Source organism: Cyphellophora europaea (assembly GCF_000365145.1).
Source record: "Cyphellophora europaea CBS 101466 unplaced genomic scaffold supercont1.8, whole genome shotgun sequence".
Classification (NCBI taxonomy): domain Eukaryota; kingdom Fungi; phylum Ascomycota; class Eurotiomycetes; order Chaetothyriales; family Cyphellophoraceae; genus Cyphellophora; species Cyphellophora europaea.
Window position 1 is genome coordinate 766,040 of NW_008481814.1, and position 26,512 is coordinate 792,551.

At 54.8% G+C, this 26,512-nt stretch overlaps 12 protein-coding genes across 12 annotated transcripts; 5 read left to right on the forward strand and 7 right to left on the reverse strand.

The window, feature by feature from the left end:
* Positions 1 to 1,043: 1,043 nt before the first annotated feature.
* Positions 1,044 to 2,318, reverse strand: HMPREF1541_08084 (uncharacterized protein; the record flags this gene model as incomplete). The annotated part of the gene is made up of 2 exons (XM_008722404.1): positions 1,044 to 1,322; positions 1,380 to 2,318. 2 exons carry the CDS (start codon positions 2,316 to 2,318, stop codon positions 1,044 to 1,046), a joined length of 1,218 nt encoding a protein of 405 aa, XP_008720626.1.
* A 720-nt stretch (positions 2,319 to 3,038) lies between these two features.
* HMPREF1541_08085 (2,3-dihydroxybenzoate decarboxylase) lies at positions 3,039 to 4,055 on the reverse strand (the record flags this gene model as incomplete). Its single annotated transcript, XM_008722405.1, has 1 exon — positions 3,039 to 4,055. The coding sequence occupies one exon, from the start codon at positions 4,053 to 4,055 to the stop codon at positions 3,039 to 3,041; it is 1,017 nt and encodes a 338-aa protein (XP_008720627.1).
* Positions 4,056 to 4,395: 340 nt separating this feature from the next.
* Positions 4,396 to 6,480, reverse strand: HMPREF1541_08086 (uncharacterized protein; the record flags this gene model as incomplete). Its single annotated transcript, XM_008722406.1, has 1 exon — positions 4,396 to 6,480. The coding sequence occupies one exon, from the start codon at positions 6,478 to 6,480 to the stop codon at positions 4,396 to 4,398; it is 2,085 nt and encodes a 694-aa protein (XP_008720628.1).
* A 571-nt stretch (positions 6,481 to 7,051) lies between these two features.
* On the reverse strand, positions 7,052 to 8,817 carry HMPREF1541_08087 (uncharacterized protein; the record flags this gene model as incomplete). The annotated part of the gene is made up of 5 exons (XM_008722407.1): positions 7,052 to 7,480; positions 7,534 to 7,614; positions 7,667 to 8,454; positions 8,507 to 8,634; positions 8,684 to 8,817. The coding sequence occupies 5 exons, from the start codon at positions 8,815 to 8,817 to the stop codon at positions 7,052 to 7,054; spliced, it is 1,560 nt and encodes a 519-aa protein (XP_008720629.1).
* A 1,725-nt stretch (positions 8,818 to 10,542) lies between these two features.
* Positions 10,543 to 10,974, forward strand: HMPREF1541_08088 (uncharacterized protein; the record flags this gene model as incomplete). Its single annotated transcript, XM_008722408.1, has 1 exon — positions 10,543 to 10,974. One exon carries the CDS (start codon positions 10,543 to 10,545, stop codon positions 10,972 to 10,974), a length of 432 nt encoding a protein of 143 aa, XP_008720630.1.
* A 341-nt stretch (positions 10,975 to 11,315) lies between these two features.
* HMPREF1541_08089 (uncharacterized protein) lies at positions 11,316 to 12,655 on the reverse strand (the record flags this gene model as incomplete). Its single annotated transcript, XM_008722409.1, has 3 exons — positions 11,316 to 12,176; positions 12,282 to 12,513; positions 12,570 to 12,655. The coding sequence occupies 3 exons, from the start codon at positions 12,653 to 12,655 to the stop codon at positions 11,316 to 11,318; spliced, it is 1,179 nt and encodes a 392-aa protein (XP_008720631.1).
* A 238-nt stretch (positions 12,656 to 12,893) lies between these two features.
* Positions 12,894 to 13,874, reverse strand: HMPREF1541_08090 (uncharacterized protein; the record flags this gene model as incomplete). Its single annotated transcript, XM_008722410.1, has 4 exons — positions 12,894 to 12,946; positions 12,998 to 13,062; positions 13,110 to 13,168; positions 13,215 to 13,874. The coding sequence occupies 4 exons, from the start codon at positions 13,872 to 13,874 to the stop codon at positions 12,894 to 12,896; spliced, it is 837 nt and encodes a 278-aa protein (XP_008720632.1).
* A 454-nt stretch (positions 13,875 to 14,328) lies between these two features.
* On the forward strand, positions 14,329 to 15,855 carry HMPREF1541_08091 (uncharacterized protein; the record flags this gene model as incomplete). Its single annotated transcript, XM_008722411.1, has 1 exon — positions 14,329 to 15,855. One exon carries the CDS (start codon positions 14,329 to 14,331, stop codon positions 15,853 to 15,855), a length of 1,527 nt encoding a protein of 508 aa, XP_008720633.1.
* A 1,390-nt stretch (positions 15,856 to 17,245) lies between these two features.
* On the forward strand, positions 17,246 to 18,865 carry HMPREF1541_08092 (uncharacterized protein; the record flags this gene model as incomplete). The annotated part of the gene is made up of 1 exon (XM_008722412.1): positions 17,246 to 18,865. One exon carries the CDS (start codon positions 17,246 to 17,248, stop codon positions 18,863 to 18,865), a length of 1,620 nt encoding a protein of 539 aa, XP_008720634.1.
* Positions 18,866 to 19,502: 637 nt separating this feature from the next.
* Positions 19,503 to 21,461, reverse strand: HMPREF1541_08093 (uncharacterized protein; the record flags this gene model as incomplete). Its single annotated transcript, XM_008722413.1, has 1 exon — positions 19,503 to 21,461. The coding sequence occupies one exon, from the start codon at positions 21,459 to 21,461 to the stop codon at positions 19,503 to 19,505; it is 1,959 nt and encodes a 652-aa protein (XP_008720635.1).
* A 1,723-nt stretch (positions 21,462 to 23,184) lies between these two features.
* HMPREF1541_08094 (uncharacterized protein) lies at positions 23,185 to 24,231 on the forward strand (the record flags this gene model as incomplete). The annotated part of the gene is made up of 1 exon (XM_008722414.1): positions 23,185 to 24,231. One exon carries the CDS (start codon positions 23,185 to 23,187, stop codon positions 24,229 to 24,231), a length of 1,047 nt encoding a protein of 348 aa, XP_008720636.1.
* A 392-nt stretch (positions 24,232 to 24,623) lies between these two features.
* Positions 24,624 to 26,294, forward strand: HMPREF1541_08095 (uncharacterized protein; the record flags this gene model as incomplete). The annotated part of the gene is made up of 1 exon (XM_008722415.1): positions 24,624 to 26,294. One exon carries the CDS (start codon positions 24,624 to 24,626, stop codon positions 26,292 to 26,294), a length of 1,671 nt encoding a protein of 556 aa, XP_008720637.1.
* Positions 26,295 to 26,512: the final 218 nt, after the last annotated feature.

The following is a 26,512-nucleotide window of genomic DNA, read 5'->3' on the forward strand; positions in this document are numbered from 1 at the left end:
CTATTGCTAATCGCATGGTAAGACGGATAGAATCGTAAATAGATCAATGTCATGACAACAGGCTATAATTTCATGATGTAGCGCCGAAGCACCACAACCTTCCAAAGTACGCTGAAACCAGCGGGCAGCATGACCTGCGCCATGTAGACGCTGCAGACAGTCCCTTGAGACCTTCAGTCAGGCCTGATCATTTCTTGCGACCGCGTAGTCCGGGGCACTCGCACCCTTTTTGTCTTTCGCTACAATATCGGCACCACTGTCCAGTGAGAGTTGCACAGAGTCTGCGTATTCCCGTTGCGTTCTATATATTAGCGCAGTCATGCCATAATTGTTGCTGACTCCAACGTCGGCATCAATGAAGCATTGGCACAGCAGGGTCATGTTGCGTATGATACTCAGAGAGGCTCAACGAAGCCGTAGGTGCGATCGGATTGATGAAAAAGCCTGCGGGGACTGAAGCCAAAGCTGACGGAGCAGCACGTCCGATGTACTTGGCGTTGCAGATGCCTCAAAGTCTACAAAAGCTTTCTCGATAACCACTGATTCGATAAACTGTCCTCGCATGGGGAAGACCAAAGTACCATCGGGCCAGAAAAGATCCCTGACAATCGTGAGCCTCATATACCGAAGGCATGCGACCACGCAACAGAGAGAAACAACGGGCGGAATTCGAATGAAAGCAAACGCCTCTTCAATAGCCATGCGAAAAGCTGCCTGGCGTCTCTAGAATCACATTCACGCTGCCTAGAGCAACAAGCATATACAAGCATAGTAAGACGTCCCCAAATCTGTACGCCCGCTCATTTTCTATCATAGCATATCCGAATGGCCAAGATGACCTCCCCGATCACGCCACTCCATTCACAGCCCCTGTCCGCTCCTCCCTCCGCTTTGCTAGCAGGTCTGCCACGTGCTGATGCATATCGTACCTATCGTCCAATCAGTCAGTCATCCTTACCGTACATCGCCGTGGCCATCTTCCCTCCATCAGGAAAGACGAGAGCATGTTGGGGAAAAGCAAAGCAAGGGGGTCCATAGAAAACTCACGCATTCATCTCCGTAATCGTCAACTTCTCCTTCTCGTCCTTGACCTTATACAGCGGATTGTCCGTATTGTCACTGAATCCAATGCGCTCGTGGATGTTTTCTCTTGCGCGCGCCGACGCGGCCTGCACGCGCGTGGCGCGATGGAGCCGCACCTTCTCGTACAGCTCGAGGGCCGCGCGCACGTCGCCGTCGAAGTTGAGCTTGCTGAAGACCAGGCCCAGCGCGGCCGAGTCTTCGATGGCCATGCAGGCGCCTTGGGATTGGTCGGGCATCATCTGCGAGGGCGTGGTGTTAGAAAAGGGGGACGGAAGAAGAGGGAGGAGAGGACTCACGGGATGCGCGGCATCGCCCATGATGCAGGCAACGCCCTTCTGCCAGTGTGTGTACGGCTCGTGGACCCACAGACGCCAGGGCCGGATCTCCTTGCCGATCTCGAGGTGTTTGAAGACCTGGCTGTCGAGGTCCGGGTAGGGGCTGAGAAGTTCCTCGGTGGTGCTCTCGGCGTCCCAGGCCTGGTTGGCATAGTCGCCCTTCTCGCGCGGGAAGAAGCAGTAGTAGCTCAGCAGGCTGCCGCCGTTGCAGGGGGAGAGCACAATCTTGTTGTACGTGTGGTGGCCGCCCCAGTACTCGATCGCGCTGTTCTGGCTGTAGTCGACCAGGCCGAGCTTGACGGCCGTTGCGGTGTCGACGTTGGCATGCAGGCAGGACGAGTCTGCCGGCCGCTTCTCTGGGTGCACGCCGATGATGCCGCGGACGGCGGAGCCGATGCCGTCGGCGCCAACGACGACGTCGTGGGTGGCTGTGACGCCGTTCTCGAAGGTGATGAGGCCCGTGTCGGTGTCGATGGCTTTGCATCTGTGGTTGAGGATGATTTTAACAGGGGGGCCCTCGCCTTGCTCTTGCTCGGCGCAATCCTTGAGCATCTTGTGCATGTATTGCCTGTGGAACATATTGTAGACGTGGCCCCATCGATCCTCATAGTCACTCAGGTCGTATACGCTGACTGGCTCGCCCGTCTTCCAATCTCTATTAATCAATTTCTGAAGAATGACAGGGTCGCCTTTCTCGACATCGACTCCCCACTCATGGAGCCATCTCGTGCCGTTGGCAGCGCATGATATTGAGGCACCAACTTCACCCACGAAGTCTGATCTCTCGTATATCGTCACCTGGTGGCCTGATCTTCTGAGGGCGATACTGGCTGCCAGGCCACCGATACCGCCGCCAATGATGGCAATGTTTAATGATCTCCACCCTGTCTGTGAAGGCATGTTTGTTTCAACGAGAGGACCGTAGACAGGTGATATATGTTGTCGCTATGGTCAATGGATGGCGATTGCTGAGGTCACGATAAACAGTATCAGAAGTCCTTACCGTATGTATATATCTACTGGCTAGCCACGGATACTGACTTCAACCCCTCATTGATAACATCTCACGATGATCGAACGGGCCGGTCGACTGATGGCGCGCCTAGATGGTTGGATGTTGGGCTCGGACAGAGACTGAAGGTGACTTAGCCGGGCTGCGGTATATTGCATATTCACACGGGTGAAGTCCAGGGCTGCCACCTAGGTGCACTTACCGGCAACCAGGTGACAGAGGTGGGTGTTCGGCCCGCACACGTACACCAAATAATGCGGCCTTCTTGGAGCCTACGCTTTTCGTTGCTTGACCGGCGATCTCCGTAAGCAGTCTACATGGGTGATGCACCGAGTCCCTGGTCGAAGATATCCGCCAAATCCTCTGCCTTCGATGCAAGTCGTCGGGGGTGTCGTGCCTGATCTGTGAGAGGAGGTGAGTGGCTGCAATCCAGAACGGTCTGGACATGCTTGCCTTGCAAGGCTGCAACGTAGGAGAACTAATGCAGAGACTTAAGAAGCATGTTATAGAGTGCGATTCCAGTTAGGAATGTCTAATCACGGTGCGCACCATGAGTTGAGTTCATCAAGAGCACTGATAGTATGATAGAAGTATTAGTTGAGCGCTATCTATGCGTCCCGGTCCTTAAAATCTCCAAGCTTGAACAAATTGGCCGCATTGTTCTTTCCAATCTTCTTCTTGTCGGTGTCATTCAGCTCCGTAGCATCAAACCAAGTGCAAGCATCGTGGAAGTTCTCAAAAGGATAGTCAATCGAGAACAAAATTCTGTCTGCACCAACCTCCGTCAGGCACAGATCCAGTGTCGGTGTGCTAAAGTGACCGCTCGTGGTAATCCAGATGTTCTGGGCAAAATACTCGCGGATAGTCTTCTTGCATGTTTTAGACAGGCCTAGCGGCTTCTTCACGTCCTCAAACCAGTGGTTGATACGCCACATGTCGAAGGGAATGTGCTCGCCGAGGTGGCCGATGATGATCTGTAGCTTGGGATGTCGGTCAAACACGCCGTTGGTGACCATTCCCAGAATATGTAAGCTGACACCTTGAGCGAATGACAGGGGAGGTCCGATTAGCCATGATCGCTTAGCCCACAGCTTTTCGTGTATAGTGCCAGTAGGATTTCGAGGATGGAGATAGAAGGGCACATCTAGTTCGGTCACCGTGGACCAGAAGACATCCCATTCCGGTCCGTCATAGAAGACCATGTCATCGCCGTCTGCACCCGCCCGTTGGGTGTCATTGACCAGCGCTCCCTTGAATCCAAGCTGCGTTACGCACCGTCGCAACTCCTCTGCCGCCTGCTTGGGATCGTGCATGGAGAGAGTTGCCAGGGCGCCCAACCGTGTCGGATGAGGCTTAATGGCCTCTGCAATGTAGTCATTGACTTCGACTGCCAGAGCATGAGCCTCCTTTGAGTCCCACATATCTTGAATGCCAGGCGCGGTGTATGAAAGTAAGGTGAAGCCCACGCCATACTCATCCATATACTTGATTCGTTGCTCGGTAATGTCGTTGATCTCAGCCGCGTGCTTGTCTGGGTTCACAGCAAACATTCCCGCCCACCATCTGGTTCGTTCAGCAAACCGTGGCAGTGCGAAAGCCTCTTCCAACGCAATTTTGCCCAACATGATGACGATTATAGCTTTCTTGTGTAAAGTGAGTTGAGAAGAGGAACGAGATTCTTTTCGATTACCGTTTGAGAGGTCAGGAGTTGCGGCAATGCTTTTGTATAGCCTGCCAGCGGATCTGACCAGGGCCCGTGCTGATGCGGGGATGCTTCGTCACCCCGGGTAATCATCTTGGAGCGGAAAGGCCGAGACGGCTACCTACCGCTCTCCAACGGCTGCAGTTCAGATACTCGGCCCGTGAGCGAACATACCCTTGGACAGCCGGCATGAGCGGTAATGTTCCATAGCTTATCTTCGTTCTGAGACGACTCTATCGAGTCCACCCTAGCGAAATCTAGACTCAGCCAAACGGCATGACACCCGATCCGCCTTGCTGGTTTACCCAGAAGTCTTCGAAAAACATTCCAAAGGGCTGCCAGTCCAACGACAAGTCATTCGGTGATGGATCACCAAGCGGGCCGCCAGGAAGCATGTCCGGAGGAAAGGAAACTTCGTTCATGCTGTTGCTCGTTGCTGGACCGTTGTCGCAATTACCCGAAACCGGGCTAGGATAGCCTTGAGGCTGGCCGAGATCAATGGCGAAGATCTGGTCGACGTACTCATTGGTCGCACGGCGGCGTTCTTCCTTTAGCTTTCGTTTGTACTGCTGCACGGCCTCAGAAAACTTGGTGAGGATGTCTGTGTAATGTCCTGCCTGCGGTGACAGGACGGCGATCATCTTGAGGACCGCAATGGCGTTCTTGAAGGCTTCTTCGACTTCGGTATTCTCGCCGCTCTCAGCGAACAGAGCGAAGCCGAGCAACAGACCAGCAGCAAACATCCAAGCCTTCAATAAGCACATATTTCCTAGTAAATAGCCAGATTCCATGGCTTGGTAGCCTGTCTGAGACATATAAATCGCAGAATTCAAGCATGCATTGGCCAGTTTTGAGACTTTGTCACGATCTCCCGAAGCTGCAGCAGGATGAGGAGTATCAGCTCCCGTGCCACGAATTTTAGACATCAGATGCGAGATCAGGAAAGGCCTGGTAACAAGGATGGCCCCAAAGAAATAGCAGCAGGAGATATGTACAGCTCCGATGACATGCTCGCTGTCAGTGTTGATAGCATTGGCGCTGGTGAACTGTCGCAGCTCTGGTGGCACACTCTGGGACCATTCCCGAAGGCGTTGCAGGTAGTCTTCGGCTGACTTCAAGTCCGCGATGCCACCTTTCGCAAACTCTTGCTGTAGGTCATCGATGATGGTGCAGACTCGGTACGTTGCATCAAGCGAACGATGGCCGGACACTTGTACGTTATTGCTCAGATCTGTCTCGGCGGGGCTCACCATCGAAGGACCACCTGCTCGGCCTAGAATAGAGGTGACGATCAAGTCCAAATTGCGTAGGCTCTTCCAGGTCCTGATTCTGGTGTCGAGCTCGTTGTCCTGGACATGTTTGTAGACCTCTTTGACATGAAGACCCAGTGCAGATGCAGCCTTAGAAGCAACGCCAATGTAGATAAAAGCCGCATTTCGATGGCAGGCTCCCAACATGTAGAAGGCCATGAGCAAGAACAGTCTGATCATGTTGATGCTTGGGTTACAAAGCATGCCTTCGAAGGCGATTTGCTGTCCTCTGGAGAAGCAACGAGTGGCATACTCGGCGTCGGACTGCCGCGAGCCGCGACATTGAGCTCCGATTGCAAGCATCAAGCACAGTGCGGCATGGTCATCGCGTTTGGCTCGGTCACTGAAATGATTGGTGCTGGGCGAGAGCCCGGTATCTGTGACAAACCCAAAGGCCTCGTCTTTGGTGTACAGATGGAGAATGGCGCTCGAGGCTTCAAAAAAGCACTGGACCAGTGCGCGCTTCTGGTCTTGATCTTCAAGCCCATCAGGCTCGGCGACATCAAGCAGACGGTCACCCTGGTCGACTTCCAGCATCTGGTTGCTGAATTCACTCTCAGTGAAAGGCGAGGGGCCCATGTGCCGCCTGAGAGTCTTGCGCAGAAACTGCAGGAATGACAGCGATGCCGTCTCGCCTACATAGAGCTTCTCGCCTCGGGAGCTGAGAAGCATACGGCTGCGCGTTCTCTGGGAGGAGCTTGGGGTCCATTTTGCTCGTGGAGGGTCAGCGTCGGCAGCCGCTGCCTTGTCGTTAGGGACCGCTGGAGACAGGGACGGGCGGGCCTCGTCCAAGCTGGGAAGTGGTCGCTGCTGAGGAAGGTCTTGCCTTGGCAACGACGATGCTTCGGTGGATGTGCTCTGACTTCTGACATGGCCGCGCGCTGACGGTGTGGGATAGATACAGGCGTGGATACGGCCGCGCTTCACACAGGCGGCGCATGGCGATTCGGCATCGCAGCGCGTTTTGGACGTCTTGCATGGCTGGCAGGCTTTGACCGAGCGCTGTCGGTCTTCAGGCTTGACCTTTGCGCGCGGCATCGTGTCACAATATCATTCTTAATTGTTATTTCTTCACAAGTGGACAAGTGGAATTTGCAAGGTCAGTGGGTCATTCAGTAGTTGGATGAAGGGATTCATGGCGAGGGCAGAAGGAGACCACACTCCTCGTCCAAAGTGCTCAGGGTCTTATCATTGAGCTCAGTAGTCTAGGTGCATCTTCCGGCTAAGACTAGCAGCAAGATAGGCGGGGCTGATAAGCAGCTTTCAAGCGGTGATTCCACCCGTCTGGGGAAGCTCCTCCCGACGCCGCAGGGCATCCCTTGGCTTGGGCCGGAACCCGGAATGTCTCCATTCTCTACTTCGTAGAGGTAGCTCAGTCCCTGGCTCGCACTAGAGGCATGGGCGAAAAGATATATGGGAAATAAAGCAGGCATGAGTGGTGAATCAGGCCGGTGGGTCGATAGTCAGGTGCGATAATTGATGGATCTGAGTGAGAGGCTGTGTATGACTATCAGACAGGCGACGGACTCTTATCGTCAACAGCCCACTGCTCCAGTGAAACCGCACATCAAGACTGTCCCCTGACAACAAGCCCTGCTTCTCTGCCCGCTCAGCCCCTCCACCTGAACCCCGGATGCTTCCAGTCCAACTCCTCTATCTGTGCTGGCGACATGCCTTGCAAGACCTGCTCAGCCTCCTGCTGTTTCCGCTCCCTGCGCCCATTATCCCACTTGATGTACGCAAATACCAGCCCGCTACAGACGAAGATGGCTGAGCTGGAGCCAAGGTTCAGGCCGTTGCCGATGGGATAATTCGGCCCATCGAACGGCAAGTACGACCACGTGGCGACTAATCCACCGATGTTGCCCATCATGACATTCAGCCCAATGCCTGAGCTGCGTGCTGTGTCGGACAGCAGGTTCGCCGATACCTGTGCGTTGGAGAGTGCTCCGTTGGCGAAGGCACCGGACGTGATAAAGAAGGTACCAGCGTAGCGTACGTAGCGGTTGGTGGTTGCGAGGAAGAATATATACCCGAGCTGCCGAGTGAACATTAGTGGAGGTCGAAGTAACGGTGGAAGGGCCAACATACCATGACAGGCGGCGCAGATAGGTTGATGAAGAGGTTACGCTTGTCAAAGCGCCAGGACAGCCAATTGATGAAGCAAGTGAACTGGAGTTGGGTCAGTAAGAGGTAGTCCAGGGGTCGGTGGAGGAGGACTCACGAATGTGCCCACCATATAGGGCGGAACCGTCCGGAGCTGCTGGCTGACAACGCTCGCTTCCGGATAGATAGTGCGGACGATGGTAGGAAGAAAAAAGGCCAAGCCCTGGACGGTGATATTCGTGAAAAAGAACATCAACGCAGTTGACATCGTGAGTGGCGATGTGACGCCTCGAATGGTTTTGGTCCAGGAAATCTTGTCCAAGACTTCGGTAACGCCCACACGCTCAGACTTGACGCGAGCGACGGCCAGCTCCTTCTGCTCCTGCGTCAACCATCGCGCGGTTTCCGGGCGGTCAGTCATGGTAATGAACGAAATCAGCGCGAGTCCGACCGTCATGATGCCCTCAACGATAAAGATCATCCTCCATTCGGTGAGTGAGCCAACGTTGTCCAAACTTAGGATGCCGCTCGCCAGCAGGCCTCCAAAGGCGCCGCCAAACGCTCCCATGGCGATGTAAATAGACAAACGGAACGCTAGCTCGCCTCTGCGATACCATCGACTCATATAGTAGGCCACACCCGGCAGCATCCCAGCCTCAAAGACGCCGAGTACAAAGCGGACAGCACAGAGCTGAGCCATGTTGTCAACAAAGGCAGTGGCAATTGACGCTGCACCGAACCCAAGGGTAAGGAAAGGAATGAACCATCCCGGACCAATCCATTTGCAGGCCATGTTCGAGGGGAGCTCGAGCACAATGTACGAGACATAGAAGACGCTGAGTACAACGTTATAGTCGTACCCGGACATGCCAAGATCGGGCTCTAAGCCCGCTAGGCGGGCGTTTCCTGTTGTCTTACATTACTTTGCCATTCACTAAGGTATGTCAGACATACTCACCTATATTGGCTCTATCGACAAAGCACATGAGATATATGATCGTAACTGTTGGGATGATCATCAGGTCTATTTTCATGCGCAAGCGACTTTCAGCTTTGGGGTCGAAAGTGACTATAGGATTGCCATGACTGGTTATAGCTTTAGCTCCATCTGCAACGAGAGGGCGTTGATACTCACATATCAGTGGCGGCGTGGCCATGGGCGGCAGCATCATGAGTAGTCGCATGCTCACGGCTGTCGTCCGATGAACCCCCTCGATTATGGATACCGATATCGAGGCCTTTCTCCTGCTCGACGGCGCTAGAAACCATGATTGGCGGTCAGTGAGTGCGGTATGGCGACTGTAGATGCTGATGAGAGCGAGAGAAACGTGGGTGCTACCTCGTACTTATCGTCCCAGTGGAACGCAACCGAAAACGAACCTCAGGGTTATCTCCCGTGCGGAGGTTGGGGGTCAGGAATTAATTGGTGGGGTTCACCTAGAGGGACGCCGGAGCTCTTGGCCATACTGTCACTCGTTCGCCTGGGGAAGATAGCTTGGCGCTAAAGCTTCCCCAGAGATAGGAAGGATCCTTCGACAGGGTGCCGGTCCGAGGACTCCATAAGGGACCCAACAGTATATCCAGCTACCGGCGATAGGGAAGAGCAGACCTCAGCTAGGGGCGATAGGTACGCGAGATGCCAGCGGCCAATTGAGCAATATCCGGGAGTGCTTGACTGTGGATGCAACGTTCCACGTGTTCTTCGGGGGATGACGGCCAGATTCGGGGCCCAACACTACATATGTTTGCGGGAATGAGGCTGTCCTTGACCTACCTGTAAACTGTCTACGACATAGCGTGGATAACGCAGCTATGCAACCAGAGGAAAGCTCAGCTGCTATACTTAGATGCTTTGTAGGGCTAAGGTTGGAAGCGGAGGATCGAGGCGCGGAGACAGAGCGGGCGGCGGCCTTGGCGCCAAGCTCCAACCCAACTCCAAGTTCACCTCACTTCACCTTATGCTTACATTTTCATGCTCTTAAGCCAACCCCACGCTGCATCTACAAAATGCCACAAACAACCTCGATAACTGATCGAGCTCGAGCTCGATCGGCCGGCAATAAGTCTTGACAGCACAGCGGATTTCGCGTCCCGTAGGGGTTCTGATATGCTTTCCACCATTTCCTCGTCTACAAGACAGGCCAAACCTTAACCTAGGTCACCCAGTGAATGTAGTATTAAGATCGTTCTGAACTCAACTGACTTTCATCCCTAAGTGTTCTATGATGGTCATAATGGCTGTCTTGCTGCCCCGCATCCGGCCCATCTGAGTCGTTACGAGCTTAGTATACAGCAAAGCCAACATGGAAGCCGATCCAACTGCTCCCACCCGAGCCATGAAAACCACATGAGAGGTTCATCATTAGTGAGTACAGGATCATGGATGTCTTAATGGCTTCTAGCTTCACTCTGGCTGTTCTACTTATTCTCACCAGTTTCGCATTCATTTCACTTCAGCCCGAGCGTCCTTCACTTGCTTGTTCATTTCTCCTCACGGGCTGTCACTTCACCTCCGGCTTTTTCCCCCTGACTCGTGTACATCATTCACCCACGTTCTGCCCGAGTCAACCTCTCTGCTGCATTCACACGATGGCGCCCGTCCTTCCTCCACCAATTACCTCTCCAGCTGAAGAGGACGTCTACTTCGAAGACGAGTCGCCCCCACAAACCATGCCTGACGAGACAAGCCTCGCTCGGGTCCGCGCCGCTCACAACAGACTGCAGCACGCCTTGTTCAGCAACCCTTATGGCACCCCACCTCGTCAAGGTCCAGTCCCAGCCCTGGCCAGCAACGATCGCAGCACAACTGACTCGGTCGCTAGCGGAGTGGGAACCAAGCGAGATCGACAGACCGCTCTCACACAGTGTAATCTCCCTCCGAGTAGTGTTCTGTACTATGACTGACCCAAGCCCACAGCCGAAGACGATAGTGCCTCCTCAACTCCCGCCACTGCCTCTCCCGGCTCTGGTGCTGTCACCGCACACGATGTCGCCATGGCTGCAGTCACCGGTAGCAACAAGCCCGCTCGGCGCCGCGGTAAGAGAAACAAGAAAGGTGGTCGTCCTGCTGCTGGCAACCAACGCGACACCAATATTTCGGCCACTACTATGACCAATAGTAACGCCACTCACATTCAGCCTTTCCAGAGATACAATGCTGGTCACGCTGCCGCTATCGCCGCCATACGTTGTCCCGGCGAGACCATCAGCCACAACACTCATTACGGCGCAGTCCCCTTCCGCCAGAACAATGTTCCCGCCCAGCGCTCAACCGAAGCTCAACGCCCGACTCAGGGTGGCTCTGGTCTCTCCAACACACACGAGTCGATGAGCGACTCGAATTGCGGCGACGCAACTTCCTCGGCATCTGGCGGCAGGTCCTGCGATGTTGGCAACGACAATGAGGTTGAGATGGAATGGACGTGATAACATGACAAAAATTCGCTACGCTCCAGCGTCTTCGTCAAGACGATGCAAGCACTCATGAATCCTGCACTGTCCATGAGCCTCTACGCTTTCATGCAGTGTTCACGACACGATGATTACGAGACATCTTCCCTGGAAGATCAGACATAGGGATCACAGACACAATCCCACAAAGCCTTTGTGATACGACGACAGAAAGCTCTTCATAGCCAGGGAAGCAATGCCCAACCAGCCAAGCGCTGCATACTCTAATCAACTCTTCTCTTCCATTTTGCCTTCCCCCATCCCTCCTGCCCGCCCACCTTACTCTGTTAACCAATATTTACCCACGCCTAGCTCTCCTACGCGCCAACCAACACCCTTCCTGCGGCCCTTTTGTTCTTCTTCCCCTTTTTCACAAACTCCACAGCCTTATGCCGCCGCTCCTCGTACCCGGCATCCTCGCCTCGATGGCCCTCCACCCAGCAGTTTGTGCAGTACAAGTCTCCGTCGCAGCCCAGACAGCGCAGGTTCGCGTCGTCCATGCAGATGATGCACCAGGTGTCGATGTCCTCGTCCGTAAGTCCTGGAGCTGGTGGTTTGGAGGAGGCAGGAGGAGATTTGGCTGTGCTGGAGATGGTTGTGGGCACGGAGGGGAGCAGGGTTGAGGTGGGGAGGGCGAGGGAGGCGAAACGTGCGGCGAGGTCGGAGTCTTCGTTTGTGCTGGTGACGGGAGGAGGCGCTGGGAGGTCGGCGGGAGTTGAGGGGAGGTCAAGGGCTGGGTTGCTATTGTCGGGATTGGACGGTGCGGAGCTGGAGCTAGGGAGGGCTCGCGGGTCAGGGGTGCCTACATGTTCGACGCGCGGACGGTCATCACCCTCCTCGTCGGTGTCTTGACTTTCTTGGTCGGGAGCGAGGCCGAATTTCTTTTCGTAGTCGACCTCGTCGAGAAGGCGCTGGAGGACATCATCGGCCTCTTGGTTAACACTGCGCCGTAGTTCCTCTTTATGAGGCTTCTCGGTAGTCTCGTTGTCGGACTCGGGCTCGGGATGGAAAGCCGTAAGATCTATCGAAGGCATGGTATGTGAAGTGGGGTGCGATTCCCCAGCGTTGGCATCATCCTCATTGGGGGTCTTCTCTAGATTCGGCCTGCTGTTGAGGGCGGTGTTGGCCGATCGAAGGAGGTCATCAACTTGATCTTGCTCGGACTTGTCAACTTCCCACTATAAGTGTAGTTTAGCGGAGCGCCTTTGTGCGTTGTTGGAGTGGATCGGAGCGGTGGGGATGACATAGTAAGCCGTCAGGGCTGTGGCAGTCACTTGACATACCTGTTCGACAGGACCAAGATCCGCTAATAGCTCCTCTACCGTTTTGCCCTCATCGGCGAACTCATCTGCTCCAAGACTTGCATGATCATTGCTATTAGACTCGGCTACAAACTGACCGGTAGTTGTTCGACTTGTGCCCGAAAGTGTTTTAAACCGATCTACGAGATCAGCGTGTAGGGCTCGTGCAGGAGCAGGATCGATTGGCACACTTCTATCGGCGACAGGAGTGCCTCTGAAACGAAGCGTGAGTTTGAGAAAGGGGGGTTTAGATTGGAGGTGGTCGCCCACATGGTATTGTCAAAGTCTATTGTGCTCTTCTTGAGGGCATTCAAGCGCGCGAGCAGATCGCGGTCTTCCCCCGATCCCGAAGACATCACAAGGGTATCAAAGTAATCATAGCTCGTAAAGACGATAGTCGTAAAGTCATAAAAGTACCAAAGCCACGCCTCGGGGAGATAAAATGGAAAGGCTGTCGTCGAGCTAAGGGTGGAGATGGTTGCCCCACGTTCGCCTTGCAGATTCCCCTCACCAATCTCAGAACACGCTTTGCACAATCAAAGATCTTCGAGGAGTGGTTGCAGATGAGGTTCAACATTCGAGGAAGCTCGATTGTCAAGCGCTCAGAAGCTGCATGGCCTTTTCGAAAGCCTCGACCACCTTTCTATCTGTAAGCAGTGTTAACAGAGAATTTACTGAAGGATGGAAGAGGTGCCTACAGTGCTCTTGCTTCTCGTCCAGTTTCGTTTCCGAGTGCTGTACAAAGGCTGTGCGTGTCCGTAGCCTATAATTGTAAGAATCATTCTGACCTGTTGCAGGTGAATGGCAGACCTTTTGATGGCACGCTCGCCTTCCTGTTCTCCCGACACTTGCATCCATAGAAGAAATTGCTAAGATTGTGAACATTGCAGTATGGTTTCCAGGAGAAGTGCTTACCTGTAACCTCGCACCAAGCTCGGCTCTGACTTTGTCTTCTTCTTTGATGATGGGGTCGATCTCTCTGGCGAAACGTTCCTCGAGTTCATCCCAGTCGAGTTTACCCAGGTCAGCACTGGGATCGCGGCTGTCCAGCGATCTCTCGAACGTATCGAACTCGTCCTTCAGCTCCTTTTCGAAGGCTTCTATTTCATCAATGAACGACTTGTGAGCGCTTCCTACATCATGCATCGAGACCTGTGACGTGCCCTCGTCAATGATTGTCAGACCTGTCGAGGGTGGCGGGGAGGAGGCGGTCATAACGTTGCGCAGTTTGCTGAAGCCCGTCTTCTCGAATGACTGTCCGAACAAGCTCTTCGATGTCTGTGGCTCCGAAGCAGCACGATATTGGAAAGCTACAGCCTTGGGAGGAGTCTTTTGAGGGGTAGTGCTGAACACAGGTAGTTGTGATTTTTTGTAGATTTCTTCGTTACTTCGCTTGCGTATCCGGCCGGGAGATGTCAGACTGGGCACAGGTCTGTTCTCCTCGCTCCGGAAAGCACTTGTGCTGTCTTGCGTGTCCTCGTCGTTGTCCAATTCCGTCTTAAGAACGTCAACTGCGTCTGTAGGATCGGCGTTGGAGGGCAGAGATCTTTCTTCTTCACTGTCGTCATAGTCCATTTCAGACTTCGTAGGGGATGTCATGTCGAGTCGAGGCTCAAGCGAGCACGGGAACATCGCAGGAGCGACTCAGTTGCCATGTGCATTTGAATGCCTCGTGCCTTCCAGACGCGTCGAGCGCGTCTTGGAACCCTAACCCTAGCTCACCGCCCGCTGATCGCCGTTGACGTCGTGGCCGCCTGCAACACCGACGCATCTCCATACATGTCGTGCTTTCATACCATCAGACCATCAGTGTCCGGTTTCCAGTAATTAGGATCTAGACCCACGTGATGTCGACACGATAATGTGGCTTATCTAGATCAAGCCGGCTGGAGAACATCATGTGTCCGCCGCATCACTTCCGATCTCGCCTTTGCTGCTCTATGCGCAGGCCGGCTACCGCTCCTGGTCCGACCTTGCAACAGCATCGACCTAACGACTAACAAACAATCTGAAAGCATCGCCTGCAAAAATGGAGTGCGATATTTGTGCCCGCAAAGGTTCCGACTTGACACAAGTTGGGCTGCATTGCGCCTCATGCGCCCGAACCGCACTCTACGCCCCGCGCCTTGAACAGGGCCGGATACTCCTCGAAAAAGCATCTTTGAATTCCAAGATCGAGACTTCGACCCGTAGCGACGGTGCCCTCGAAGGTGGCAGAAGCCTCCCGCAGATATGGAAGACGGAAGTCTCACGAATCAAGGCCAGTGATGTCCGTGACAGGCTGCAGCAAGAGCAACGGTCAATCACATTGCTGAGAGAAGATATCGCCAGAATGAAGGATGAAGTATCGCGGAAGAGAATGCAGCTTGAGTCTGACTGGGCCGAGCTGAAAACGGTTCGGACCACACTTGCTGGCCAAGACAAAGGCCATACGGATAAGTTGAACGAGTCTACGGCCAAGGGGCTCAAGAACTTTAACAGCATGCATGAAGCATCGGTCGAGACGAGAGCCTATCTCTGTCGCGAGGCAGCCACGCTTCTACGACTCCGTCAAAGAAAGACGCGCAGAAGTGATCAGGTTCGCGAGCATTATCTGATTGCGGGCTGGCAAATTCCAGACCTCCGGAGCATCAGCAACTGCAAGTGTACTGAGGTGACAGCCATGCTTGCAACATACTCACACTTACTCTGCTTGGTAGCATTCTACCTCGGAGTACGACTGCCAGCCGAAATTACTCTGCCTAGGCGTGACTACCCTCTCGCCACTGTTAATACACCATCGACTTCTTATACTTCGGCGAAAATCGAGTTTCCAGGATCGGGCTCTTTTCTTGCCATGACAGAGCTTTCGAAAAGGAACGAGACCAAAGGAGCCTCGAGACCGAGGCCGCTGTTCACCGGATCGGATGACAAGGATGAACTCATTTCGCACGTGGCTAAACGGGATCCATCGGCGTTCAAATTTTTTGTCGAGGGCATATCACTTCTGGCATGGAATGTTTCCTGGCTGTGTCATTCTCAGGGGTTTTCCATCGGGACCGAGTCCTGGACGGATGCTTGCGATATTGGGCATAACCTATGGCAGCTCATTTTCGCACCGAACAGGTCGCCGGCTCTCTTACGTGCGATATCAAGTCGTGACCCACGTCAGCGACAAACATCAAGGATCAGTACGCCACCAGCAGATTTGGCAAGTGGGCAGCTGGGTGGCTTTTCACATGCTTCTGCTCATAGCTTTCTGGGATCATCTACAAGATCGAGCCACATCCGTGCGCTGCGATTATCGAAATATAACATGATTTCCGATCCTCTTCGAAAGCTGCTCGAAAATGAGATGAAGAATTTGGAATGGGAAGTCCTTGGGCAGGATGAGATACTCGATGGTGCAGAGACCTTTGACGAAGCTGTCGTTGTTCGGGCTCGTGCCATGGATGGGAAGGGTTACAACGACACCCGTAGCATTGTGACTACCAAGGCGCACCACGAGGATCAGTCAAACAACAGACCCAAAGGCACCAGCGGATGGACCAAAGTCAAAGAAAAGAATCGTGAATAGGCCATGTTGTGATCAGCGAGCTTACGAGCCTCGTTAGAGTCACACTCGTTGGATCATGAGTTCTACAAGACGCAGACCGTTTTCATCGCTACGAAGAAGCCACACCTTGGCTGCCATCCAGGTCTCCGCGACGCTTCTCTAAAATCCTCGGTCTGATCATCTGCAAGATCGCGACAGCATAGGCGCTACATCAGGCTCGGGAAGATCAAGCAGCAACAGTCGAAGTCCGCTCCGACAAGCCGTGTGACTGTTGTTTGTCAGTTGTATGCATTGCGCCATCATCGAAAAAAGGAAGTCCATTAGGAGGCTGGTTTTGACAGCGTGAGAAAGCGGAAACCCCTTGGCTCGGTCGAGATAGGTCGAGACAAACCGAGGCAGTGGTTCGGGACTCGCCATAGCTCTCGCGCTGTGCAAATCTCGAATGAGACCAGCCTCTCAGAAGCACTGCTGAATATCTTTTCCTGCTCCATCGCGTGACCGCAGTCCAATCTATTGTTGGCGAAATGCCGAGCATTCTTTGTCTGCATTGTCAGGCAAACAAGGCAACAAAACTCTATTTTCGCCCCACTTGAGCAAGGCTATCGACCCCCTTGCTCCCAACCCAGCCACCTCCACACACGAACGGCACGCCTGTGCGTCCGCACTCATTCCTTTGTGCAATGATCTAGTGCGCTCTACTTTTGTTTGCATGATACGGAACATCGATTTATTCCCGCAAGCTGACCAAAGGGACTTTAGAATTTGCGCCTCTACAAGCCACAAGGGTCACCCAACGGCACGCATCGGGGCCGAAGCCATCAAACGAGACTACCGCAATCGAATTCGTCGAGCGAACTAACGAACTTACCAGCTGATATCTTAGCCGGCAGAAGGGGCTGCCGCCACCGACTCACCCGCAGCGGAACGAACGCCTCGCCGACAAGGTTCTCGTGAATGCGGGACCACCACCGCACAGAGTACTCGGGGCTTGTCCTGTGACAGAGGCACAGACGTAGTCGGCTTGCTGGTCAAGCCACACTCATCATCATACCACCGGTCTCAAACGCAAGGTTGGGTCACTCGGTGAAGGGAATTTATTGCGTGGGCTCGCACTCGGACCTATTTGTATTGGACTGAATTCCAGTTTTCAGCCATTGATCGTCGCGTTTCTATCAGCAGTGCTACCACAGCATTACATCACATTATCGAACAGCAGATAACTCAGCATGATAGCGCCGTACACAGCGGCACTTTCGAGCGCCGTCGCCGCCGTCGCTCTCTTCTCTCAAGCCGCAGTCGGCCAGACCAATAACGCCGGCTGCGCCCAATCAGCTGGCAATTGGTAAGTCATCCCAGCCCTGAGACCCTGAAGCGGGGAGACTCGCATGTTCTATACATCGAATCCTCCATCATGGAGAGCCCGAACATCACGCCTTCGATCCTCAAGTCCCTTGCCAATCCCCTGTCACACCCCCAGTCCCAGAACCCATTACTGACCCCGCAATTTTGCAATCTCTACAGGTACTGCAGCCGCACCTCCGCCATCACCTACTCCAACTTCGGCCAAACCGGCAACTTCCAACGCGTGTCCGCCATGGACGGCTCTACGGGACAATGTTCGTTCGCGTCCCAAAGCTTTGGCGGCGGCATGGCGCCCCTCGACGGCGAAGTCAGCTGGCATTTCCGCGGACCCATGCGGTTACGGCAGTTTGCGTTTTATACCGTCGACAGTGAAGGGGGAAAGACCGGGCCGGTGACCACAAAAGAGAAGAAAAGGGCTGAAGAGGGCATGAAGGTGCAGGCACAGGAGATGAGGAGACAGAGGCTGCATCACCGGCATTGGATTATGCATGAGAAGATATCGGAGCGTGCGAGGGAGCTGGCTGCAGAAGGGGATGCGGAACGTGGTCCCGGTGCACAGCAGGCGGAGATCGAAGAGAGGGGGGTTGGCGACTGGGTCACGGTCACCATGGATGGGAAAGTCGTCAGCTGGCAGAATCAGTATGGCGGTGGTGCTGCGTCGCCGGCCACGAAGGCGCCTGCCGTCCACGCGCCAGCAGCGAGTGCTGCGCCTCCCAAAGGAGGGAATGTGGCGAACAACAATCGAGTGGGCGGCGGAAACAGCGGCAGTGGTGCTCAAGTCCCCGCGCAGAACAAGCAGCAACCTGCTGCGCGACCGCAAGGCGGCGCTCAAAATCAAAATCAAGGCCAGAATCGCCCCGGCGCCTCCTCCCAACAGCCCTCACCGCAAACACCACCAACATCGCCCGGAACAAGCGGCAGCACCTGGACCCGCGCCGCCTTCTACAGCGCCGCCTCGGGCACCTCGACGGGCCTCGCCTTCCTCGCCAACAAGGGCGGCGACAGCTGCTCCGGCACCTGGGACGCCAAATTCGGCAACTCGCTCTCCTACGTCTCCGCCTCCGGCACGAGCTGCTCTCCCCGCTCCGTGCCTCTCGGCGACGTGCTGCTGCCGGACAACACGGAGATCGCGCTCTTCACGGACCGCGTCTGCCAGGGCGGCGCCTGCGGCGTGACGCGGCCCCGCAGCGTGGCGCACCACGGCTTCGGCGGCGCCAGCAAGCTGTTCCTGCTGGAGTTCAGCATGCCGCTGTCGGGCAAGAAGGGCGGGAGCGGCGGCGGCGGCGGCATCAACGATGACATGCCCGCCGCATGGCTGCTGAATGCGCTGGTGCCGCGGACCGCGCAATATGCGGCCTGCAGCTGCTGGAAGAGCGGGTGTGGCGAGTTGGACGTCTTTGAGGTGCTGACGCCGGGGGAGACGAGGATGAAGAGCACGTGGCATGGCGTCAATAGTCATGGTGCGAGCGAGTGGTTTGAGAGGCCGACGGGGAGGATGCAGAAGGCGGCGGTGGTGATGAATGCGAGGACGGGGAGTGCGAGTATTGTGCTGTTGGATGCGAGTGTCGACTTTGGCTCGACGGTCACGGCACAGCAGGTCAGCGCTTGGTTGGGAAAGGGGAATCCGGTCACGCAGGCGAACTTACCGGCTATGGGGACGAGGTCGTAGGGGGGATGATAGAGTGGAAGGCTCCGTCGCTAGCGGTGGACGGCACGATTTGGGCAGGAGCTGGCTCCATCCATTATGAGATATGACTGCTATGTTAAATACCAGCGTTGGCGAAGGTTGAAGTCGATCAAGATAGGTGCGAGGAGTTTGAATGCTGAGCATTGATCATTTTGCGTCGAAGACTAGCTTCTTGCCTCAGAGAATAGGTCTCCGATGAATTATATACAGTTTTGTCTTCTCCTGAACCTTCACCTCACTGGTGGATCCTGTACTGTACTGTGGCCTTTGTATTAGGCTCTTTCCTTCTCATATACATCTCAGTCATGCGAAACGAGGTCAGGTCGTCCGACCTGGACGCTGATCAGGGCTCGCATAGCATGTAAACAAAATCAAATGTGCCTGACGGCTTCTTCTTCCCCTGTCTTCTGATATCCACAAACCACAAATCAGAATGAAACGCAACTGCTGCGCAAAACGATTGAACGCGACGACTCGGGTATCATCATCATAATAAGAATGTTCTGCAAAACTTCCTCTCCAATAGCCTCGGCCGCTGCTGTTGTATTCGTGCCCATGGCTTCAGTTCGAAACGAATATATATTTGCAAGTTCTCGTTGCATCGTGTGGCCACCGAGGGCTAGCGTCTGGCAGCGGAGCCAGCCCTTACATTCGAACTTCCCGGTCGACTGCTGCTGTGGCTATCGAAGTCGAAGCGCTCGAATTCGTTCAGACTTGATACATCAGACTTAGCGTCGATGTCTTCATAGTTGTCCAGGTCTGAGATTTCGCTCTGCGCATCGTCGTCTCTAGCATTGCCATTGCCACCAAGATTGCTACGTGCGTTGGCGGGCATGGGTCGATTATGAGTGGGTCCAGAGTAAACAGAGCTGGTTGGCGACTCGATACTGGGAGCATTTCCGAAGTAGTTCCACTGTGGTTTGCGTTCGTCGCGGGGCGAATCCGATGGGATTAGCTGAGAGAGTGTGGCTGGAGGAGGGAGTTTTGGGGAAGGATTCGAGGCGGAAGTGGCCGCAGGAGATTGGCCCGGTGCAGACTGGGCGGCATTAAGGGGGGCAAGAGGTGAGTCATTGCCATTGTTCCTTCTGTAGCCAAGGGGTTTCGAGAAGTCGGCAACAGGACGTTGGGCCCCCGGGCCAGGTGAGGAAGGCTTTGAAGTTTGGTTGAAGCCAAGGCGGCTGGAGTTTGCAAGGCGAGCGATGCGCATATTTTCTTCTGAGAGGAAAGAGTCCTCTGGGGAGCGAGGCGATACTGAGCGAGAGTTATCTTTCGAGACGGCCGGAGCACCGAGGCCGAGGCCGGAGCCTAGGTCAGTTGTGATGATGGGTGGTGGTTTGGTGCCATCACGTGATGGCTGCCTTGGAGGGCTCGTGCCGAATGTCGCGACTGAGTTGATGTTTGGTGTTTCTTTTACGATAGGAGAGTATTGAGAGATTGGTGATGCACCGTTGAAAGCACCTGGCGGCGGCGAATCTAGTGCCGGGGGAACATTGGATCTGTTGATGCCAGTAGTTGGGGATGCGGCTCTCAGCTTGCTTTGGGCAGGAGGTGCAGGTGCAGCACGAGGTTGCGAGTGGAGCGAGTTCGATGGAGGCGGGCCTGCACGAGGTTGTCCACTGCCAAGAGGAGGAGAAGCATGATTGCGCATAATTGGACTTGGTCCAATGTCCCGGGGTGGGGGCGGACCCCTATATCCTGGACCAGGACGGTGTGGAGGGGGCATGCCACGATTGCCTGGAGAGCTGTTGCTGCGATTCCGGTTTGAACGCTCATCTCGAGAAGGCGGTGGCCTTCGGGCAGTGTTGGGGCGAGGTCCGCTGAAGTTCTGGTAGCCCCGGTCCCTTGGGCCATCACGTGGGCCGTCGCGCGGGCCGCTGAAGGGCATCTTGGGACTTTGTGGCCGTGAGCGGGCCGCCTGAGATTCGTCGGACGTGAGCGGCCTGGCCATTCCAATCGCATCAAACGAATTCTTGGGGCGCTCGTCACCGAATGGCTTGGGAGGGGCAACTTCAGTGACGGTGACATTGGAATCCTTTTCAGGGTTCAATGGCGGGTTTCCGGAGCGACTGCTGTTGGAGCGACTGTTCAGCTTCTCACCCTTCCCAGCCATCGCAAAATCTGTATTCTGGAGTTCCTTCCTGTGTCTCCTCCTCATCCACCACCAAAAGCCACCGAACGACGCTAAGAGAACCACGACTACCGGCACGACGATGGCGGGTATCAGGGTGGCCAGATTGTTTGACGAGCCGCCTGAAGAGGCACTTGACGTCGCGGCGGCTTCAGAGGTGGTTCTGGAGGATGATACGGCGGCGCGAGAGGCCGACTCGGCAGAGACGATGGAGGAATAGGCGGCGGCGTTGGTGACAGGTACCTCGCTCGTAGCGGTAACGGTGGTGAGTTGGCCATTTATGCTAGTTTCGACGGCGAATGGACCACTGGTGACAGTGAAAGTAGTCACTTCTGCTGTGGCAATCGGTGCATCGGTCGACAATGGCACATTAGAATTGAAGGTGATACGGTCCGGCCCTTGGTTATCTCCCACCTGGGGCTCTCGTCGATGATGGCCGTGAATCGCCATGACTGCAGTCGAGAGAGTCCAGTCCAGGACCAGATGGAGAGGAGGCACGACTGTCTCAGGCTGGTGAAGGGGAGAGAGAAGAGGCTGCGGACAGAGGCGAGGGAGTGACTAAGGCTAGGTTGGGAAATAATGGGGCCTGTCGCTGAATTGGGACCCGGCTCGACGGGTTCTTTGTTGGCTTTGCGGCTTGTGCGACGAGTGCGCAGTATTTTGGCCCCCGGAACTTGGAGGTATCGGACATGGGTTGCGGGAGGCAATAATTAGCAGATCGTCGTCTAGCGTGGAGCGATGGAGTTGGGGGAGATTGGTCTTGTCTTCGTCTCAGTGAAGAATAAGAAGGAAATGGAAGACGTCTTGCGAGCGTGAGAGGACCCTAAACCGCAGCCACACTGTGCGACAGAAAAAGAGCTGCAGCAAGCAGCCTTTGAATGAAACAGAGCTTGAGACCGCATGGCGCCGCAAGGGCGGGTGAAGCGCAGTGGATAGCAGAGGCCATCTTGTCAAGGGGAGTGACAGGCAGGGTGGTGGACGCAGCTTTCGCCCAGGTGCCCACTGTGTTTCGGAAATGAAGGTAGTTGCCGAATCAGGCTTAGTGCACGAGTAGACCAGGGGCTTGTCAAACCGTGCCTGTCCAACACGTTCAAGATCGGCAGGAACACCCGGCGACAAACTCGTTTGGAGAGCGCGTTGCCAGGAAGCAGCCTCATCAGCTCATCAGACTCGACCAGCAAGCGAGAAGATGCATGATGTATGATGTATGACGCCGCCGCAATACCCAAATTCGTGGAAAAGAAGAGTACTACTCCGTATGCACTGCCGCCGACGAGGGTGTGGCCTGTGACCGGGATACGGTGGCATGGCAGTGGAACCTTGAGGCCGCAAAGAGCTGCAAAGTTTTGGTCACAAGGATGGCGACCAGGACGACGGTGCCTGGCCTTTCCTGTCCACAGAGGAGCAGGGACGAGGTCAACTTTGGGTCCTGCACAATGATCCAAAGATCTGCATTAACGAGGCTGACATGGTGCCGTGAGTTTGGGAGCGGCTTCTTGCGGTTCAGCTCACCGTTCTTGGATCCAGCTTGCCAGCTTGCTGGTGTCGGTGACAACCTTGAATATAACGGTAGACGCATTGTGGTTAGAAGACTGTTATGACGGCTGGCTCCTTGGTATTATCGCCAATACGGGTGGTAAAGACGCGGTTCCATCGACGGCGGCTCGTATAGCGGCACGTGGGTGGAATTTAGGCTTCTGGGGTTCTAGGCTTTACGGAGAACCCAGGACTTCTTCGACCCCTCGAGAGCTCGCTGCAGGGCACGCTCTCGGCAGACCTTGGGCGCCTATGATTGGCGCTGAGAAGGGTGTCAGCATGCTTATCACCATCGGTTCACAACGCCGGCGCTGCCTCTGGCCTTCCTATTCGACCTTGCCTACGAAAAGCTGACCAATGCCCGTTGTAAGCGCGGGCTTTCGCTCACGCTGCACCTCGTTGCCGGCGTCAAGAGAAACCATGGCTGCTCTTCAGGCTGCCTGCGCTTTTCTCTCTCCCTTCTGCTCGTTGCCGTTGTCGTCGCTGCTGAAGAGAAGGTCGAGAATAATGGTCATGACCGACGAGTGAGTGCTTGATTGACATTAACTCGCCGTAACACAAACGCTGTCAAGCTAGCCTTCGACCCCGCAGCCCAACCGCACTGCAACGCACCGGTCCCAACAACTAGGACGACACAATGCCTCGAAAGAGATCATCGTGGTTCTTGTCCAAAAGATGGCGGCCGAATAAGTGGCCCTTCTACATCTGCCTCGGCTTCGAATTTGCTCTCACCGTCGCCCTGCTCGCCCTCTTCGGCATTGCCGCTCCAGACACATATCGTACCAAACTGTGGCAGGATGGCTCCGATAATGGCTTCAATTCCTCGCCTCTCACCGGCATCTACGCTGCCGCCAACTATCGCCCATACAAGACTCCCACCGTGTGGTCAAAGACATTGACCAACTACAACCTCGTCATCGTCGTTCTCAGCATGTTCTTCATGATTGTCAAGTCGATCATGTATATCGTCAATGTCTTTCCCCCTATTCTGTCTGCTATCGTCCACGCCGTTCTGGTGGCACTCTACACCGCTTCAGTCTACTACCAAGGGTCGTCCGACACCAGCGACCCGCAACACCCCCAGAATGGCCCTGCCTGGTATATCACCAAGTCTTGTTCCGTTGCGCACTTGGAGTCCAACGTGGGCTACTGCAAGCAAGCCAAATCTGCTTTCGCTGCCTCTGTCTCCCTCCTGGGTATTTTTGTTATTTACCTTGGCTTTGCCATCTGGTCCTCCTTGCCGAGCAAAGCTCATCGTGAAGAGGTCGCATTGGAGCGTAAAGAACGCGACGAGAAGTACTCAAGGATGGAAGCGATGCATGAAGAAGCCAAAGCAGCCCGAGCCGCTGAATATGGCCTGGAAACAGGCATGCCACCCGAGACACCTGGCCTGCAGAGTGGTATGAACCCCATGACGCCGAGAACGACGGCATTCAACAAGCTGGGCGGGACCAAGGACTTGCCGCTGCGAAACCACTTCAGCAGTCCAAGACCCACCAGCCCCAGCTACCAATTGAGAAGTCCTGGGATACCAAGGAGTCCGATGAATATGGACAGTTTCGGGACCGTACAGCAGACTCCACAGCCACAGCCACAGCAGTCAGAGCCCCAGGCGCACACAAGTCCGAAGCCGGGAGATGCCATGTATTTCCCACCACCACCTAAGAAGGCCAACAAGAAGTGAATGTATCTTGCCACGGACAACGTTAGGGAGAATGCCGTCCTATCCATGACTTTACGATCTATATTGAAGGAGACAGCTGCTGTTCATATTACAAAGATATACCAGAGCCAGGGCGTGACGGGCGTTCATAGCTGGCAAATTGCAAATACAATAATCCCTTTGCCATTTGAATGTGCATGAACAATTGAAGCATTCACATTGGCTCCCGCGCAATTCGGCGTGTTGAAAGACGCTTGTCCTAAGTCAGACTAGCGAGATGTGTTCCCCACAAAACTTTTATTTTGGTAGGAGCGGCGCAGTTCCAAAGTTGCGGCAGTTTACGCAGCCATCACTAAAATTTGTCCCCCCACCAGCTTACACTCTTCTCACCCGTCCGACTCATATCCGTCGCCATGGACGTGGACTCAGACGATGACTTCGAGAGGGTTTCGGTCCCTGGTGACATCTCCGACGCTGAGTCTGACTTTGGCTATCCTACGGCCCGCACCTCCTCAACTCCCGCGCCGTCCACACCCGCCACGACACAAGGCACACCTTATTGTCGCGAAAAGCGCTTGAAGTGTCCTTATGATGGTTGCGACAAGGCCTTCAATCGCCCAACGAGACTACAAGAACACATTCGTTCCCACACCAATGAAAGGCCTTTTCAATGCCCCCACCATCCTTGCACAAAGACCTACCTGCGCGAAAGCCACTTGAAGCACCACCTCAAGAGCGCCCACTCCGAGATTCGAGATTTCAAGTGTTCACATGAAGGCTGCGACAAGGCTTTCGCTACAGGCCAGCGACTGAGGGTTCATCAGGCTACTCATCAAGGCAAGAACAACTACGTCTGCCGCGACTATCCACCCTGCAACCAAGTCTTCCGCAAGAAAGAGACTCTTCAGCGCCACGTTCAGACTGCTCATGAGAGCACGTTGCCTTTCCCGTGCACCAAAATTGATACACGGACCGGTCAACCTTGTAATAAGGCCTACGACACCGCCAGTAAGCTGGCTACCCATGACCGTTCGGTCCACGATCCAACCCGCTTTTCTTGCGATCAGTGTCTGGCCCACAATGCTGCCATTGCAGCCGATACGAGCCTGACCGAGGCACAGAAGATCGCAAAGTCAAAGTCGGCTAACTTCGCAACGTACGCCGAGCTCCAGGACCACAACTCTAACGAGCATCCCCCAACCTGCTCCAAGTGTGCACTGCCATTCAACACCTCTCGGGAGTTGACACGGCATAACGAACTCATCCATGGTGTTGTCAATCCCAACACTAAGCCTTCAAATCGTGTGAGTTGTCCCGAGCCAGGATGCGACAAGACGTTCTCCCGCACCGGCAACCTCAACATTCATATCCGAACTGCCCACGAAAACCGCCGAGACTTCATCTGTGGCCAGTCTGACATAGCCCTTGGCGATGTCTCGGCCGGCACAGAGGTCACTGGCTGCGGTCGTGACTTTGCGTCCAAGGCTCAGCTTGGTGAGCACGTACGCACAGTTCATCTTGGCCTTGAGAGTGCTCAAACCCTACGGACGAAACGCAAGCGTCGGAGTGGTGGCTTTCCTCCCGAAGCCAAGAAACCTCGAAAGGACAAGGGCATCCGCAAGACTGCCGCTATTTCGGGCTCCGCACCTCCACATGAGCGGTTTCCTTTTGGCAACGATGAAGACGAGGACGGGACTATGGCCGACAGTATCCTGCTTGACGACGAAGACAATGAGCTAGACGGATCGATGACCATGTATGGAAGCATGCTCTATGACCCGAACGGTGCCTACCGTTATGACGATGGCGAGTATCCAGCTAGCAGCCAGCATTCGCAGTCCCCAGCACTCATGACCAAGCAACCCTTTCCGCAATTCCAGACCAACGAGATCTTAAATGACGGCAACACTTACCAATCATCCTCTTATGGACCGGAGCATTTCGAGTGCGACCTCGATCTGAATACCGAGACACATCCCGGCGCTTTCACTCTCGAGCCAGAGATGTCAAACGCTCTAGACCCGGCGCTATTTCTTTCCACGCCCTCGCAACAGCAGCGGGGCCTTTCCTCTTCGCGTCACTAGCGATCGGCGCTATTCCGGACATTGAAAAGCGATGTCGGGTGTGGCATCGCCCTTTCCAAGTAAAACGATTTGCCATAATGAATTTTCTCCCATTCTTACGACACAACACGAAACCAACATAGAATTGATACCCCAGCGAGTACGTCCACGCGAAGGGCGACTCGAGCGTTCTGCCATTTTGCTAGAAATGCGTGCACTTTCTTTTTGCGGGCGTCAGG